Source organism: Haliaeetus albicilla, chromosome 12 (assembly GCF_947461875.1).
Source record: "Haliaeetus albicilla chromosome 12, bHalAlb1.1, whole genome shotgun sequence".
Taxonomy (NCBI): domain Eukaryota; kingdom Metazoa; phylum Chordata; class Aves; order Accipitriformes; family Accipitridae; genus Haliaeetus; species Haliaeetus albicilla.
Genome location: NC_091494.1, coordinates 8157310 through 8176766, shown reverse-complemented (window position 1 = coordinate 8176766; position 19457 = coordinate 8157310). Strand labels below are relative to the sequence as shown.

The following is a 19457-nucleotide window of genomic DNA, read 5'->3' as shown; positions in this document are numbered from 1 at the left end:
ACCTCTGTGACTCAAAAAACAACCATGAGGTATTAAAGTGGACAAAGTGAGTTAAATGAATATTCAGCAATTGAGGCAAATGTGAATAGCAGGACTGCTCTAAAGGTAATTATCTGCAGTTACAGTGCTGACGCTAATATGTTTCCAGCAAGAGAATATAATCCCTACGTGACCACAACTGGATTTTGGTTTTGTTAAGAAAAAAAGAAAACTTTCAAAGTCACAAGACCTGCAGGGTGAAGTGATGGTTTTGCTGACAAAAGGTAAAAGACATTCTTTTCCCCCGTGTTTTGAATATGAACAATGTTTTGTTGCACATTTGTTCTTAATGCATCATTCAGCTAAGTGAACTGTAGGTTTCAAACGTACAAAAAATAATTGGCAAGCAGTGTGATGTATAACCTCGTGCTTGTACAACGAAAACTGCAATTGCCCAACATAAAACTATTACAATAATTTTTATTCTAAAATTACTAATCCAAAACCCCCCTCACTATAGGATGTTTCTATAACGTGCAGTTGTAAGAAAGCAAGAATAATTTGATAAAGAGGCACCAAATTATGCTAAATTGTCACAACTGTACTGCCAGAAAGCAGTTTCAGTTAAAAACTGCAGAAAACTGCAAAGATTGTGAACTTGGGTTTTGTTACTCTCTGTGCAGATTTGTTTTGGCCCAAGTTAATACTGGAAGAAACCTTATTTTAACAGATGAATGAGTCACACTGAATCCTGCCCCCTTAGCAGGGAACAGTAAACCAAGATACGTAAGTGATGCAGCCAAACTTTGACTTTCAGCGTGCAGCAGAGAAGGCCAATAAGAATGTTAAACCTCAGACTGAATTTTGAAAAAAAAAAAAAAAAAAAAAAAAAAGGCATTACATATGATTCTTAATTAATTTTTAGTTAAAGGTGTACCTCAAAACTCACTCAGTGTCATTACCCCCTCTTAGTTTATTTTTGTTTTTCTAAAAATGGAGAACTTTCTACTAGAAGTAACTCTGTAATGGTGTTCATTGATATCAACCTAAGTTTTCTGAACCCCTAGTGTCTGGCCAAATGAGAGAACACGTTAAAAAACACTTGCCATTCAGATGCTACTTCTGTTTTACTCAATGGAGTGATACAGGAAAGTAACATTGGAGGTCTCGAAGTTTGCATAGTTATAAGTTACAAAGATAGTAAACGTACATTTATAGGATCTTCTATATTATAATGTCTGAGCACTCTGCAAACATTAAGAAAATAATTACCTCCCCCACTGTCTGATTATTTTTCATTATTCTATTGTGGGGAGATTTTTTTTTTTTTTACTGTATGAGTCTGTGGTGGATCTCTAAAATACATTCCATCTTAATACAGCAGTTGTACTTTGTGCACACAAAAGCAGGCAAGATAAACGTCAGACTCTATCAAATTTCTTACTTGAAATTTTTCCTGTTCCTAAGCCCATGTCTCAGCCGGACACAGGCTCCAGAAGAGGCTGTTTTGGAGGAGGTCCACATTAGCCTTGAGGGTGCTCTGTCTAGGAATGTGTCTCCTGAGCTACACGCTCAAAGGTATGCAGCGAGGTAAACTGAGCTCACTTCTGGTGGTGGTGGTGGTGTGCCTTGGTCCTGTAGCACAGTTGTAGGTCAAACAAATAGACGTTCAAACGTTGTAGGACCCTTGTACTGATTGTTTTATGCCTAACAGCACTTCGTAACAATGTATGGTATTTTTCTAAACAGACAACATAGCTACAGTGAAAAACTGGAAACTTTTTTTCTCAAAGGAAAGGCATAAGATAGGTTTGGATTATTTGGAAATTATTTTACCTGGATACTTATGTTAGAATTATTAGCAGAGAAATAGCTAATAGGAATTTTTTTTCAAGTGCTTTAATAATTCAGGAGCAAAAATTTTATTCCCAAATCAATGGAATTTGTGCTTCTAAATGCTTTTAAAAAACAATTTATAAATTGCTATCATTACATTTCATAGCTAGAGCCTCACTGAGATTAGCACGTAGCACAAACTTCTCAAAATAAATGTCAGAGTGATTCACATCACTGAATCAGTGGCAGTCATGTCACCTTTTCAAGATAGATTTTTCACAGCTATAAGAGTTAGAAACAGCTTTTTTAAAATAAGCTTGTCTTAGCTGAGTTGTCAATATGGCAACAGTGAGAACAAACACTAATCCAACTCTCCTAGAATCTCCAGAACTGGTGAAAATGACTGAATACTTTGAAACAGCAGCAAATTCTGTGATGGAGAACGTACAACATAGATTCAAATTACAGAGCCCTGCTAAAAAGTGCCACCAGTGGATGCTCAGCTACATTTTTACAGCCCATCATTTGCCTGTACAAAAGTTGTAGTAGTCAAAATATCATTACTTACATTAAGAGGATAATTTGAAAAGTCTCTTTTAATGTACACTGAAAAAGAATGTTCAAGTGTTACACAAACTGACACAGAGGTGCATTTAGAAGTGTTAGAAATTGGTCATATTTTTAATTTGGGGGATGAAAACAGCAATATCTTCTTGTTATTTCAGGTCCTACAGCTGCAGGTTCTGTTTACGCACTCTTAGCTAGCTATAGAAGTCCTGGTGAAAGGTTTTGTGGAGTATCAGTCCCAAACATGGAACTGAGTGGCAACATGCCTATCGGTATTCCACAAAAGTTGTATTTGGTACTTTGCTATCAAGAAATTCATCTCTCAGATTACATACAGATTATGTTGAACATGTTACAATCACAAGAAAAGCAAGAACAGACTTTGGATAAGCACAGGCAAATAATGTTACATACAGCAATGAAAAAGGTTTGGGTTTTTTTTAAACATCTTTAGGCGTGCACGTTTGGGTTTTTTGTTTGCTCATTTTCCCCCAAAGTGCAGGAAATACTGCAGTACTTCTTGAAAAGGAGCACTTTTTTCACTAATCTTAACCATCTCTTCATTTAAATATATAGATGTCAACAAAAGGCATTATAACTGAGAGATAGGTACAGTGAACATATGCATCCTGGTAATCTAAGTAATATTGCCAGAGGATCGTAACACAACTTAGTTCTAGGTTTTTTCCCAAACTTATACAGGTAAATCTTCGTTAAGATCCCTGGGTTTGAATATGGTCATAGTACAAGTGAAAACTCTTATCCAAACTAATCCACAGTCTTTTCAGTTTTTACTAGAAATAGCTTGATGTCCTTTAAATCTGAAAAAATGCTAAATACCAAAGGAACATAATTGAGGGGGTTGTTTTGTTCTTTTTTTTGTTGTAGAACGAGTTGGGTGTCCAATGTTAAATCCATAACCACCCTTGGCTAAAGCTCTCCCTCTCCCTGGGCAGTCCCTTCCAGGTACCTCTATCCTGATACAGAATTTGCTGAACAGAAATTTTTAGCCTTTCAGGTTTCCCTTTCTGCCTAGACTCTGGTCAGTTCGGTAGCTCCTAGGTAGGACACTCTGAATGGAAAGCAGTGGCACAGACACTGTTTCTATTGTGATAAGTTCTCTCCCCCATTTCTTCTCTGCTTTCCATTTTCATGTAACAGAGTCGTACTATCAGAGCCCCTTTACTGCTCTGTAAAAATGCAGGGCCAGGAGGAAAATTTTTTTTTAGTGCAGTAAATTATGAAGGAGTTGCACAACATTGAAGGTACCTTTAAAATGGGAAGTGCTACCAAATGGACTTCCCATTGCTCTTCCCGCTTGGTATTTAACAATATAAATCAGAAGACTATGCAGCACAGAGAAATCCTCTTGTTTTCTTTGAACAGCCATTTCTCCTTCTCCTTTCATTGTACTTTGCCCCAGTGTTTGTTTGGGCTACTAATGAAAAAAAGTTATACATTGAGTAACATATAAGCAACCTCTTACTTAGGTCTATAAAGAGATTTCCTCCTAATGGCTAGCAGTCTGTTCTGCAAATGATCAGAAGACTTTTGCAACACATTATGAAGAGACCTTTACTACAAGATTCTGGAAGTAAAACGTGATCCTCAGGTATAAAAGAATTTTTGCCATAACACTATAATTAATTGTTGTGTAATCATATTAGTGGAGGTTCCTAGGAAATTAGCCTTTTCCACTTTTCTTCCCTCCACAACCTTTCAACTGGTGGAGAGGTAATTTTAAAGACATGAGATCTTATGTTTCATGAAAACAGGAGTCAAGCGGAAAAGAGAGACCTTATTACTCATCCTTGCATATACACATAACACTTTTTTTAGACTCCAGTGACTCCAACCACAAGATCTGATCCATTGGAACTGGTGTTTTCTTAGCTTTATTGCTCACAGGACTACTTGCTTAATTTTGTAAGCAAGTGTTGCTAGAGAGCGTTGTACTATTTTATTAAATTATATGTAATGTTGGCTACCCTGAACTTCCTGTGGCATGTGACCACCTTAAATTGAATTTGTAGCCTGATCTCATTTTGACCTGAATGTCATATTCACAAAGCTTGTGAATTGAAATAATTAATTTTAGAAGCTGAAATGTTCTCAGATGCAATGGGTTTGAAGCAGTCTGAATCACTAACAGGATTTCCTTCAAAGATAACATTGTTTGATAAATCAACTTGTTTGCATTTAAACATGGTTTTGGTTTATTTATCCTCACTTCTTGTACAAATCGTTTCCAGAATAATGCAAACGGGATTGGTAACAGTGAATAACTATTCCATGTCTGTCTAGAAAGCTGGGAGGGTTCTAAGAGTTTATAGGGTACAACTTCAGTCCATTTATTTCTTACATTTTCTATTAATGTTTCCTTCCTGAATTTCCACTTAAGATGACCACAAGCCTTTTCCTTCTTCAATGAAAACAGTACACAAAACTTTAATGTTATTATATCTGAATGTCTCATGATCAATAACATACGGAAGTTATCTAACAGCAGTCGTCTCTGACTAATTTTCACTGAGGCTGTGCAAAGTACTTCAGGTAATACTGATTCTAATGTAGCTGTCAGTACTGCTACAAATCTCCTAAACTCTGTATTTAAGAGCGGCATGTTGCTATGTGATGAAAAATCATTTCTATCTTTCTTAGCCTTTAAAGCAATATTATCCCCTTCCTTCAGAGTATCAGCTAAAGGTTTGAAGTCCAGAAAATAACATATAAGATCAGTTAATTTGGGAAGAAAGTGGTCTTTTAGTGCTTTATATAACTTAATCTCTGGATCAGGTCCTCTATTTGATTTGTTGCCCTCAGATTCTGCCTTCAGATGCTGAGCTTTAATTTGGACTCTAACTTCTCTAACCTGAGTCGTCAGAAGGTAATGTATTTTTCTGTTTTGTTTTCTAGTAGCTACTATAATACGGTTTTCTCTTTGACTTCTTACCTTATACGCTGTAACAGCATGTCTTTTCTTCTCTGTCTTGCTGTACTTTTGTCTATGTTGATATAAAATACATACTATTTTTTCTGATGCTACAGCATGTAGTAGACACCCTAAGAATAGAAGCTTATTCAACATTTTCTTTGTACCTATATTTTTATACACCTCCAGATTGTTTATTTCAGAGATAAGAAATCTGCGTTCTGCATCCTCTCCCCTTTCAATTCCTGAAGTTTTCTCAATTAATTTTCTCTTCAATACAACCTTATAAATCCCATACAATGAGCCGCTAGGGAATATGCCATTATGGAAACATATCTGATTTTTGCTGGTTTCAACCTCCAGTATGAGAAATAAGTTGAAAACAAAATTGTTCGGTTCACATTTTCTATGCCTCTGACTAACCAGACAGTCTCTTTGTGTTGTCAAGGCAGAAGAAGAGATGGACCATTTCATTTGGCCTCTCTTTGTCTGAATAAAAGAATACTGTAAGGAACCAGATAGTGATGTATAATATACTGGTGTGATCAACAAATGGTTATGTGCATAAAACAAATAAATCCTTAGGGAGGGCAGCACTTGTTCAGCCCAGACACCTGCCTGGATAATATTTTGTGTCAGGAATGGACCTGATGAATAAAATTCCTGACTTCTAGGATCTGAAATATCAACTGGTAAATTTAAGGTAAGGTTTAAATCCCCCTCAGTAGTGAGATTTTCAGAAGAAAGCAAGACAAAAATAAAACCATCAACAAAAGTGTTTTGCTTGATATTAGGTATGTATACCAAACAAAGGGTAAATACTCTTCCTAGTAAACATCTTTTAACCATTACCAATCTCTTTTCTTAAAATTTTCTTTTAATTTGAATTAAAATCTTGTGCCAGGAAGCTGGCCAAAACACTAGCAGTGGTACCTCATCCTCATGTTGTCTTACTATTTAAAAAAAAAAAAAAGTCAGTATTAGCTGGAGAAAGGTTGTTTGGGTTTTTTTTCCTACATCTGGGGTGAGTGTATCTGAAACAAGCCAAATTCTGGACATGTATCACAGGTATAAATTTTGATACTATTGAATCAAGACAGTCCTCAACTCCTCTGGAGCAATCCTGTGAAAAAGGACAATCCTATCAAAAATTCATAGTATTACCTCACACTAAAAACCATATTCTCTGTGCAGTGGAAAAAAGATTATTTCATATTTCCCATGCAGTAAAAAACAAAATTATGTCATGCTTCTACCTGTGCATTATTGAAAACAGTAACTTGTGAAAAATCTCACAAAATTCCAACAGAAATGATAGTGATTATAGTGATTTCTGTATAATTTGATACACCTTTAAAAACACATAGAAACTCCAGTAAGTGCAACTGTTTTCTCTTTATGTCTTAGTTGCAGTCTTCTCCAACACCTAAGTAAGCCTCCTATATCAGTCTACTTTCTTCTTTCATCTTGCTTACCACATGATCCTCTACAACTACTATATTCTTAGGGTTGCTCTGCATGTTGTTTTCCCACCATTCTTCCACTCCAATGCTTTACTCTGTTATTATTTCTGAAAAATAAACAAAACACATGCTTTTAACTAAAGAAAACTTCCTCCCCAGCCTTCCTTATGGAGTTCAATCATTGAACTTTAAATATACTCACTGTTGCAGCCATTGCTGCTTGTAGTTTCAACCAGGTTGGCACCACACTCTGAAGAACTCGTCCTCGGAATAGAAGCTTTCCTGACCGTAAGAAACAAAAACCAGACAACAGGGAGGAAAAACAAAACAAAACAAAACCAAAACACACACAGAGTGAAAAAAAGTTATCAGAAACAAATTAGTTGAATGATGCTACTGGAAAAAGTTACATGGATCTTCTGCAATTACTTTCTAGTTAATACACAGCATTTTTGAGAAGCACGTATTTGAGGGAGAAGAACAGAGATCAGAGGCAGGCACAGCATTCAGAACTGCATGGCTTCTCTCCTGAAGTTAATGTTCCTGTTTGTCTGATTTCTCAGGTCTTTATTTAAGCAGTTAGTAGATATCACAAAATTATTTAATTTATCATTAACTCTCTTAGCATTTGGAAGTAAAACACCAATAATGGGATATTTTCCACACTTTCTTGAGGAGAAACAGATCTTTTGAATAGAACTGATCTCTTGCTGTCTCTGTCCCTTTCTTTTAATAGTAATTAGACATCTGCTCTCTTGAGAAGAGTCATGAGCTATTCCCCTTGCTGTCCAGTTTGTGTCCTGTGGTGATATAACTCCTCCACAAAGTCTGTTGTCTTGGACTGCTTAAATGGCTTTATTCCTAGACCCTGTTGTTTTGGCTGGCTGAGTTCCTGTTCATCAATATACACTTACCTTACAGGTAATTTGGTATTTCAACATGGACTTACAATAAAGCATAGAAATGAACTGCAGATTTATTTTAGTTTTCCCTAGGTTTTTTTCTGTTCCTCTAAGCTGTGTGTGTGGCATTCAGGCCTCTACATTGTTTTTAAATAAAAGCTGGCTTATGTGGAATCTATACTAATCGGTACCTTTCTTATTCTTTTTCCAGTAACACTTGTGCAATATGAGAAAGAAGGCCAGATGGACCTGTATTGATAGGTGAATTGCTTAGCAAAATAGGCCATTTGTTATCTCAGTAACAATGCAATAGCAAGGATTTTTGCATACGTTCCTGTTTTCCCCAGGTCAAAACAACAGGCTTTATCGGTACTATTTGTTGGTGGTGTGTGTGTGTATGTGTTTGTTTCAAGATAGAGGGCAGCTAGATCTGGATTTGCTCTACCTCTACACGCTCTGGTCTGCTAACAGGTTATGCAGCTCCTGGGCCTAAAGCTGCACAGAAGCCTACTCCAATCCAAGACATTTTTTTCAGCGTTAAATAGTAAATCGCTCTCATAAAAACAGTTCTGATTTTATATATATATATATGGATAAGTTTTACATTCACGATGTAAATATTTGAGTATCTTTGCTAAAATACAATAGTTGGCATGATGCTGTATCTTCTAGTGACTCCCAGTAGTTAGAAATAGCAATAGTTTTATGTGCTGAGCTTTTACAGGAATGTAGCAAACGGAACTGAGCATGCTCTTTAAAGATCGGGATTCCCCCTTTGACAGAGAAGCGACATTCATTGCCTATGAAACAACACATTCCTGGAGAAAACTTGATAAGGTAACATAGAAGCTAATGTACTGAACTGGTTTTCACATTAATTTTGGGTGCGGACAGTACTATTCTTACGAATTCCTACAACATGATATAAAATTGTTTTACAAGAGTCATCTTTGAGGAGACATAAAAGCATAGTCTTCTCTTTGCAACAGCATGCCTCATCATTTTTTCAGAAAGTAAATTAAAGCTACTCACTTTACTACCTAAATAATTATATTCTATTGACCTGAGACTCACTGAGATAGCTCTACAGTAGCCTTTCCTTCAGCAGGTTCCAGCAACAGGGGGAGGTTTAACCCCAGACTACTGTTTATCTTTTCCAGTTTTAAGCTGCTTTTTTTTGTCACCAGTCCTTGACCACTCTCCCTCTTCCCTCCCTCCATTCTCTGCTGTTCCTTTCACTCAGACCTTCAGTTCCTTTCCTCTATCTTTATTTTGTTCTACTTTCCATCATTCTCGCCCTCTAGCCATTTCAAATACTGTTTCTTCATTATCTTTGATTCTCTCTCCTTCTCCTTGTAGGTTTGCTTTCCCAAACCATACCATCTTAATGAATCCTGGTAAATAATCAAGTACAGCATGAAATCAGCTTAACAGCAGACTGTTGGCAGATTGGAAAAAACAAATCCTCGGCTGATAAAAATGTGATGACTCATCTAAATATAAAAGGAGAATTATGTCCCGCTGTTCACCCAGAGCTTCTCCTATGCAGCACTTTTCTTTTATCGGTTACTTTTACTATTACTTATGTTTTGGTTTTATAAGCAGAGCAACGAAATCCTTTCTCTCCACCCTTGTATGCTGAACAGATTTGTTTGTAGGGAGCATTAAAAGCACTTGCACATGCCTGGTCCTGAAATCTGCCCCAAGCAGCCTGAGAGGAAGAAAACTTGGAAAGGAAGGGGGGTACAAGTGGTGACAGGGACAAGAAAATAGAGCACTGATTTCCTAAATTCTGAAAAATTTTATGTATAATTTTAGGGATTCAGTTTCTGTGTCCTAAATTGCAATTAATATCTCCTCTTCTGCATCCCTTCAATTGCATTACTGTTTATACTAAAACCACGCTAGAATCCTCTGCTGAAAGAGCCACAGAAATGCTTACTAACACACAATATAGGGGAAAAAACTCTCTGCTTTCTGATTATGGATCAAACATATTTGTTAGTAAAGTGTAATAATGGAAGCTTGATGGCACAATATTTCTCTTAACATTTTAAATTTAATATATCCTGTCAAGAGGACAAGTCAAGGATGACAAAAACTCTCAGCTAACTCTTACAAGCCCTAATTCTACTCTCTTCCAGAATGTTATGATACAGGTGATACATCAAATTTGAGAAAAAAATAATTATAATAATGTTAATGACAGCTGCTAGCAATAATCCTTGTTTATACAGCTGAAAAGAGGGGGGTAGATTAAAGTATCCACTTGAGACTCCTCTTACATGTTGGTCACTTCAGTCAAGAAATAAGGACTTTTAGATGTAAAGTGTCTCTTTCATAGATGAGTTCTCTAGCAGAAGATGATTGTGCTATATCAGCCTCTGAAGTGTAAAGGTAAGCCAGTTAGGTTCTTTTCTTTATACTAAAGAAGTTAATAATGATTTTATGAGATTTCCCAAGCTAGTCTGATATGTAAGATAGGTTCAAGGGCAACTATGTTAAGACTGAGTTGCTGCCCTTATTATTTTTCTAATAAAGTGGCCCTACTACTTGTTCTGCCACTTAGGTAAAGCCTGAGTAAACTGATTTCCTATAACGAAATAGAGTAGTTGAGGTTCATCTTCAAATTGTCGACTAAAAGACTTGCACAGACCTGTCATTGCTGTTATTCCAAGCTTCTGTACTTTGCAATGCAAGACTCTTTGACCTCAGTAGAGGTCAACTCAGTAGATTGTGTCTCCAGCCTTCCCCTAATTTTACTGTATGCCAGAGGAAAGGGATGTCTTAACAGATGACTCTGAATTCTCTGCTCTCTGAAGACTTTTTTTTTCTTTTCTCAGAGACAAGCTTTACTTCTGAGGAAATACTCTCTGTACCTCTATGAGACTTGAATTAATTTTGCTTTAGTTAAAGCTGTATTCTATTCTAATAACTTTATAGTAATTTGCAAATGTTCTTTAGCAAACAACTGCTGTGGTGTTCCACTGCTCAGACAGGATTAATTTAACTAAAATGACTAAGTTGGGGGCTATCCTCTACAACAAGGGGGTTTTTTTATACAAACTCTGTTTTATCAAATGGTCTCTCACTCTTCTAAATATATTCAGCTATGGGAAAAACTGGCATTCAATGGGTTTCCATGACAGCAGCTGAGGTAAAACTAGACCCGCTATTCCAAAGGTTGCTCATTGAAAGGCACTGATCAGAGAGGTTGATTTGGCAATGTGATTATGGGAGAGCAGAGAACAGAATTGCAAGAACCTTAGGTTATCATAACCAAGGAGAAATGCAGCACAGGAGAAAGAGGAAGAGGCTGCAAGTCTGTGATGGCTAAGAATTACAAGGGCTCGTAAGTTGCCTCGTAAAGCCATAAATACATTTTAACAGTATATGACAAAATGAGCTCTTACAAAAAGTGCTGTACTCTAAAAACAAGAGGGGACGTAGGAGGTTGACTTGCATATATAAATGCAGAGAGTAAGTGAAGACAGTAAGTTTGTCTGGGTTTGGTATAAAGTGTACTGATATACTGTACTGATATATGTACAGCATCAAATAGTTGACTTTATTGCAGTAACTGCTTACGTGTTTTCATTCAAAGTCCTCATATGCCTAAAATGCTATTGCAGCACGTGCTGTCTAGCACTGACATCTTCATGCTACTCAGACATGGATCATCCTGATAAATGAGTTAGTCCTCTGATATGTTCTAGATGTTAGTTAGTTAATAAACATCTACTTGACATTATTCTTGAATTCAATTCTTTCCTTAGTTTTCCTTTTTAAACCAGGAGCTGTAAAGGAATCGTGAGCTAATGGCAGCAGTTGGTTTGGCTGCCAGTTCAATGCAGTGGAACAGTTTCTGATCCCCAGTTGCTTTGGTAATTTGCTTCTCCTTCTCAATCTTTGGACAGCATAAGGGTTGACTAATGTTTTAAAATGTTAGCACTAACTCTAGGTAGACTGTAAAATCTCTCAAAAATGGGTGTACTACATGTATTTTTTTAGAAAGCAGTTATAAGTAATAGCTTAGAAAAGACATTGAAGTAAAGCCAGGAACAAGCCAGGAAGTAAAATATTACGAGCAACAAGTTGAGACATCCACATTAATTATGCTGAATAACCATACAAACCTTATGGATAATTCATTACATACTTTTACATTCAAATAATTAGTACATGATTACCAGAAGAAATTTCTACTTGATTAAATAGCTTCAGCACTCTGAAGCACTTTTACCTGCAAAGGAAGTAGAATGCTCCAATTACAAGAACTCCTAGAAGAAGAAGTGAAGCCAAGAAAGCTGCAAACAGGTCACCTTTTGTTTGGGACTTGATGCTGGGCAGCAAAACTTCCTCACAACGGGCTCCTGTGTAATTCTCAATACACCTGGGAAACCAAGTTTTATTCAGATTAGATGATAACTTGTCATCTAATATGAAAAGCACAAAGGCTTCTTTTGGTCTTAAGTGGGAGAGAACTTGTTATAGTGTAATTCAAGGTTTATATTTGCTTCAAAGCATATTTTCTTATGGAATTTCCATTCACCTTGTATTTCTGGAACAGAGGGAATTGGGCATGTTCGGCATCAAGTTTATATTCTGATCCATACTGCTTTTATATATTAAACCATATCTTAATACATTCACTGGATTAGCAATATACTTCACAATGGTGTACCCTGCAGTTAAATCTGCCTCCTGCACTGGCAGAGTTAATGAATTAAATCCGCCTCTTTAGTGTTAACTGTGTCATCCCACTGGTTCTCACACAGTAGTCATGCTTCTTTTTCCCCTTTCATGTAACTTTCTAGCTTGCTTTGTTGAAGAGCTAGTACTGCCAGCTAAATAGATCAAGGAAATGGGAATTCATTGAGACACAGTACACCTTAAATTGCAAAAGTAGTTTATGCAGTGTAATAATTCATGCCAGAACATGTTACATGCTTGGTGAATGACCCTCTCTTGGAGAGACCTAGCTAAAAGTCTTCTCTACTATGCTTATTTTACATATTGAGTTTCTGAAAACTTCTTCTGAAGAAAGGATTAAAATGAATATGGTATTTTACCATGGTAAAATGGTATGATATTTTATTAAAAATAAGTAAAATGGCTTAGTAACTCATATTGAGTCAAAAATGGATAGGTTGAAGCTAAACTAATCTTCATTTGTCTTATGTTTTGCACTTATTCTGCTCAGTTTTCTTAAGGAATTTATTGCATTACAGAAAATGGAAAGCACTTCATTTAATCACGACATTCTGCATGTGCCTTTTATGTATGTAAATTTGCTTCTCTCTTTGTATTACTAAAGATCTTGCTCCTTCTTGCTATTTCTGGCACTGAAGTCATAATAATCTGTGACATAAGCAATTTCAGGCTCCAGCTGAGAAAAATGGGCTGAACTCCGTAACATACTTGAAGTTCTCAACTGCCATTGGCAGCTGCAAGGTATAATTTCAGATGAGGGATAAGAAGGCGGAATGGGGAGGAACTGACAAAAAAGATGTATGTCTAGTATATCTAAATAAGACAAATGGATCACTGTGAACATATGAACACACATGCTTGATGTGACTCCCAGCACAACTTTCTGTAGATTATGGACCACTATTTCAGTACTACTGGTCTAAACTACTGCACAAAGAATTACTACCATTTCTTTTAATTCTTTGCCTTTGGAAGTAAAATAGAAGATTTAGACACTAGAAAAAAGATTTAATTATCATCATATTAAAGCTGTGCAACTGATCAAACAGCCACCATTTACTAAGGACAGTGTGAGACTTTTCAAAGTTATTATGTTTGACTGCTGGGAGAAGGAAGGGTAGGCAGACTGCTCTGATTGCTTGAGATAATGTTCCAGATATTTACTGTAAGTATAGTGGCATTTCAGTGGCCTATTTCTGAAATACTGTAGAATACTTTAAGAATAGAAGTGTAGTTTGAGTGGGGCATTGTTCTCTAGCAAGTGAGGGAGAAATGCTTTGGAGAGCTGAATAGAATAACAGGGATAGAAAATGGAATATAAAATTCATAGAAGTATTCTTGAATACCAATGAAAACTAGAGAATAATGCAAGGCTAAAATGATATAGAAAGAAAAAATAAATAGGTTTTGGCATCAAATTAAGGCTCATGGAAAAGTTCTAGAGAATGAGTGTAATGGGAGTAAGTCAGTAGCCTATAGAAGAGAAAAATGAAGCAGGAGTAAGAAAGACAGTCCCAGCTGAAGAGAGTTGCATGTAGGATTTAGGTAAAAGGCTAGGGTTAGAGAATTGTTGTGATACAGTAGAGTGAGTTGGCATGAACAGTGCATGGAAGCCATACTCATGTTCTGCAAAAGACCATGGAAAAAAAACTGGGAGTGTGATGACAGTGTAGCAAAAAGGTCACTGAGATTGCAGCCACTTTCTCCTAAATAGAAAACAGAACTAGATGCTTAAGATAGTCACAAGTCTTCAAGAGGGAAAGGAGCCGGAAGGTCTAAGACTGTAAGGGGAAAACTAGAGCCAATATGGATCCAAGGTTATAGTGAAGGGAAAAAGACCTACACTAAAAAAGCACATATAAAACTTAAACATCCTGGATGCTGAACCTATTAATTCTTCCTGGACGTAACAAAAGTTTTAGAAACATGTTTTCCATGACTTGCCAGTTTGATAGTATCTGTTTAACTGTGTGCAATGGATTAGGGATTACAAAGCTACCCATCCACTTTCTCTAGGCTGACCTGTTGACACTTGCTGAAAGTGATTCCATGCTATGTAGAAAATACTGCCATATAACCTAAAAATGATGGAGGTTTTCATAGAAACAAGAAAACTGAGATGAGGTATCTCTTGGTTACATTTAAATAAACAAAATTATAGCTAATGTGACCCTACCAACAGGCTCTGCTACAGTTAGGGCATTTCTGAAAATACAGATGTTCAAATATCAGCTTGCACAAGCTTTTATAAAGTCATCAGTGCTGATGTACAGACAGGTGAAGGACTATGTTAAATATAGAAGGAACCGATGCTTTAAGACAAGCCAGAGAGTGGAATATTTCTACCATAAGTCCTTTCCTAAAATTGGTGGGAAGGAAATTAAGCAGACTTCAATAATTAGCAGTGGAACTCACTGAGAAGATCTGCTTATCCTGTTGCATTAGCAGAGCTCTAATAATTTCAGTGGAGTTACATGCACAGTGACTGCAAGCAAGACAGAAAAGTAGTCTCTAACAAGCATGTGGGCTATGAACATAATCCAGACTGATAGTATCTAAACAGTCTCTCCTAGAGGTAGTCAGTCTTATTATACACAGCCTTAAAAGTCAGTAGCAACTCATAGTTTATCTTGTTTATAATGGATGCCTAAAAGTACAGCACAAGTTAAGCATGACACACTGGCAGTTGTTAACATGGCAGGCAACTGTGCTTCTGCACTTGAATGAGTGAGTGCAAAAGACAGAGAAGCCTGCTTCTAGCTTATAGTAAGAGGGAGTTACGCTAATAAAGTCTTGTGGTCACTAGGCCAGGTGTTGCTGTTGCACAGCATCATCTGCATGCTGTTAGCCTGCTGTTTCAGCACATGCTGTCTGTTGGCTTTAAATGGTCCTACTATGTAGCATTCCACAGTTGATTTTTAAAATGGAAAAAAGGTCTTTCCTCCTCTAAGAAATTAGAATTTCTAATTCAATCAGAGTTGAAAGACAACAGCCTTTAAATGTTTGAGGAAAAGCTGTGAGACTAGAAACTCCCATTTTCAGATAGCATCCAGATTTCTGCTTTCCTAGATGCCTGCACATGCATGCACACATGCCCACACCTCTTGTCAGATGGTATGAGCCAGCCTTAACTGTTGTATACAAACTTACTATAGGAGCTGTGCTGAAGACAAAACACTAACATAAGATATGTAAAGAAATCCACAGAATCTTTCAACATAGGATACTAATCAAAACTACTCACATCAGCATCAATACAAGGTGGAAGGAAATAGACTGCATTGGATAAGATGTCAGGAGATGACTGGGGGTCTGCAATTATATTGATCCTTTACAATCTAATCAGTAAAGCATAACAGCCCTCCAGTAACACAAGGCATTACTGCTGTCATTTGCAGATGCAGTTCATGAGACAGTGCAAATGATCTACTGCCTGTCTGATTTAGGTAAGAAGGTAAGGTTTCTTTCTCTTCCAGACTCTTAAGGTGGGCATCATAAGCAAGTATCTGACAGATGTTAAAAATTGAAGTAGGATTTGAGTGAAATATGCACACAGACTCCCATTGCTTAGTATTATACTATAAGAGTCTTGACTTCAGTTTTCATTTAGTCTTCCTTTAGTCAGGAAAAACCTGGATGCTTCTTGGTATAAAAATTACTTGCATGTAAATACAAAGCTCTAAGCAGAAAAAGACAGCTAAAAAATTATCTGTTTGTCAATGCAATTCAGATTACATGGCTGATGATAGCTTCAAAAATCACCATAATCTTCAGTCTGTAGCAGGCTCCTAGAAGTTGTCCTAATCCATACACTCTAAGGGCATCTAGTAAGTATGAAAAAGAATTTAAAGCCAAAGTGAATAAGCAGTGGCAAAGTTAACTGGAAGACCTAAGCAGCTTTTTAAAAAGTTTTGTGTTCAGAGGAGCTTCAAAACTGTTACTTTGAAGCTGTATTCATATACATAAAGAGTGAAATAAAAATGCTACTACTGGAGAGAAGTTGAAAGAATGGGTTATTTTCCCCTGGAACTCCCTTAGCTATGTGTTTATATGGCAAGCTTAACCATATCTGGCAGTGACATTAATTCTGATCACTAATACTTTTCAAACACATAAGATAATGTTACATTTTATATTTTATGTCCCATTAAGAAAAATTTTAATTACTGACTTTTTTTGGCTATATTTTCGGTGTGTATTCTAACTTTTGTTCCTATTTTCAAGCTAAAAGCAGAACTGAAAAATACTAATTGGACACCTAGTTTTCAGAAGAGCCTGGGGTATGCAAAAGTATAGTTTTGGAGGCAGAGAAAGAAGAAAAGCCCAGATGAGTGGGAAACCGTTCACTGGCAACTTGCAGTGTGTATATTCTGAAGGCTTACGGCACAGCAAATATATCACTCATGGGGACGTTTGAAAAAGAGAATGAGGGACCCATCTCAGAGAAAGAGCCAGACAAGGATGGGGTATATAGAAAGTGATAGAAGGAATATGCAGGGGATTTATTGCTTTAGCATAGGAAAGGTGGAGGAGAGATTGGATTAAGGTAGAAGCAAAGGAAAGGGAAAGGAGAGAGATCCTTTAACCATACATAGGAATTTCAGGGAGATTTCAAAGGTCTGCCTCTGTTCCTTGCAGTACTTAGCTGGAATGCACTGCCCTCTGCAGAATATCATCCCTTCCTCAAAAGGAGAGCATTCACTATTAATTTTTGTGTGTACTGCCCTCAGAAGCAGAGGAGCAGTGTTTGTGTGGTCTTATACCATCTGTATTTAGTCTGAAATACAGAAAGAAGGCTCCCAGAAATCTGCCATGTGTAAGACAAAATGGAAGTACCAGAGCTTCCCCTCAGACAACCAAATCTTCACTTAATTCTGCACTGCATTAATTAATGATTATGGGACAGTTATGCACCAGGTGCTGAGGCAAACAGCTTTCAGCCTCATGTTTTATGATACACCTGAGGCAGCTGCTTTTCCATCCTTCTCCATTCTGCTGCATGTTTATTTAGTACATTCGAGCATTCCTGGGTTTGAAGCTCATCTTGTTTATGGTGACAGGTGTGCCTTTCACTGCTCAGAACATTAACTCATTGTTAGGAAAGGAATGAGGGAAGATGGCAGCTGAGCAACTTCATGTTTCAACACACATCGGCTGTATTTAAAATCTGCTAATGTTGCACAGGGGAGGGGGGGTCAACTAATGTTTTGTTTCTATTAAATCTCTACCTTACATATATAGCCATTTCTGAATGGTAGAAAACCCTGAAATTCCAAAAGTAAACAGCGGCTCTTAATTTGTTAGTGTGCTACAAAATATATATTTCTAAAGAATGATGCAATTTTCCTAGTTACATTGTGAAATTACTTCCAATGATGTTGCATCAGGTAATCTGGACTAAGTTTAGCACAACACATTTGTGTAAATAAGTAGCATGTCAAGGCAAATGTGTTTTAAGGTATTTTTAGAGTTTGTTAGTCTGTTCTTTCTCCATTTCCCCCTTTTAATCAATGCTGTACTAACAATCATTCAGCCTTTGATTCTAAAACCAATTCAATTTTTCTGTTGGTGGGAGATGATCATCTGAGAACACTTGGAAGCTTTAGGTTGGATTTGGCAGAAACCTGCGTCAAAGAAACTTTGCGCAACTGTGTGATGATGCCAGTCCTGAAGTTCCAAAGCACCAAATATTCTTCTGAATTCTGCTGAATAGTGATGCATTTTTTTCTGTTGTTTCTATTCACATCACTGCTGATTACTAAGATATCTGTGTGTAAACAAAACCTTTCTCATCTATAATTAGCCTTCTCTGACTGATTAAGGAACATGCTTGGAATGAGGACATGCTTAAATAGAATGCTGCTATTTAAATACCCATATAACTTCATAATCAACCACTAGATACATAAGAAAAATACTTGATAATTTAAATGCAATAAGGTTGCCTGAGTATAACAGAAATGCTCTTAAGATGTTACTTTTCTGCTTCAGCAGATTATAAAATCCTCTAGTACCTGAATTACAAATTACTTCATTTGGAGCCCTTTTAAAGTGGAAATTACCTACACTGACTAGTTTGTGATCCTGAACAATGAATTGTTTTGAGTATTTGTTACTTCATATTTACAGTTATTGCATTAAATACACCTTCCTCATTACATAGTCTAGCCATAGTTGAGAGGGTGCTTGGAAATTGTGTAACTGATGCTGTTTAGTCTAACCATTCTTTTTTCATTTAAGTATTTTAGTATCAATAATATGGGATTCCCTCTAGGGAAAAAACATGCGTATTTCAATGTGTTTTACTTTTTGTGTGTGTAGTAGTCATTTTAGATCGCATAAGCTTGCAAGGTTTAGCAGTTAGAATAAATCATCATCATACAGCACTTCTGAGCTTTATCCTTAGTTCTGGATCTGATTCACTGTATGATATTGGACAATATGCTTAATGACAGTGACATGCTGTGTATATTTTTCAGTGAGCATTTACCACAAAATTGCCTCTTCTCTCCTCATCTACTGGATGAGTTTACATGCTTGAGTTGTAAATGTTTAAACTGAACTGTCCCAAACAAAAGAAAGAAATACTTTAATTAGGCATCTCAGAAAAGATTTTGTTTCCTTCTTCAACTGTTTCATCTGGTTATCGTTAGTTATAGCTCAAGACTGAAGAGGGAGCAGAAGTTGCCACAGAAGAAAAAAAGGTAATATCCTTAAGTGTATGTAATACGCATCTGAATGCCCATTATTATGTTAAGTAAACCCATTAAATTAACCATAGTTTATTTCGATGAACAATAACTCAGTAAGTGCAGAACCATGAAAAATTAGAAGTTAATTTTGCATCTTCTTATGTCTTGGTAAATGAGAAAATAAAAGGATAGGGCTGTGTTTATGCAAGAAACGTATCCACACGCAAAAATAGGAAGTGCTTCTTTTCCAGTGTGCTACATGGGCTTCAAAAAGAAGATTGGTCTCATAAATGAATGATACCAGTGTGCTACATGGGCTTCAAAAAGAAGAGTGGTCCCATAAATGAATGATAACAGTGTGCTACATGGGCTT

The 19457-nt window shown here is 36.6% G+C and overlaps 1 protein-coding gene across 7 annotated transcripts in view; it reads right to left on the bottom strand.

The window, feature by feature from the left end:
• Window positions 1-2393: 2393 nt before the first annotated feature.
• NRG4 (neuregulin 4) overlaps window positions 2394-19457 on the bottom strand; it is a 28141-nt gene continuing 11077 nt past the window's right edge. For 6 of the 7 annotated variants that reach the window (XM_069797907.1, XM_069797909.1, XM_069797911.1 and 3 more), the window contains 3 exons: window positions 11923-12072; window positions 6980-7059; window positions 2394-6884 (listed from right to left, as the gene is read on the bottom strand). In XM_069797907.1, the coding sequence (XP_069654008.1) occupies window positions 6868-6884; window positions 6980-7059; window positions 11923-12072 (247 nt within the window). In that variant the 3' untranslated portion in view covers window positions 2394-6867. The remainder of the gene's footprint in view (window positions 6885-6979; window positions 7060-11922; window positions 12073-19457) is intronic. The other variant, XR_011327029.1, reaches the window with a different exon arrangement.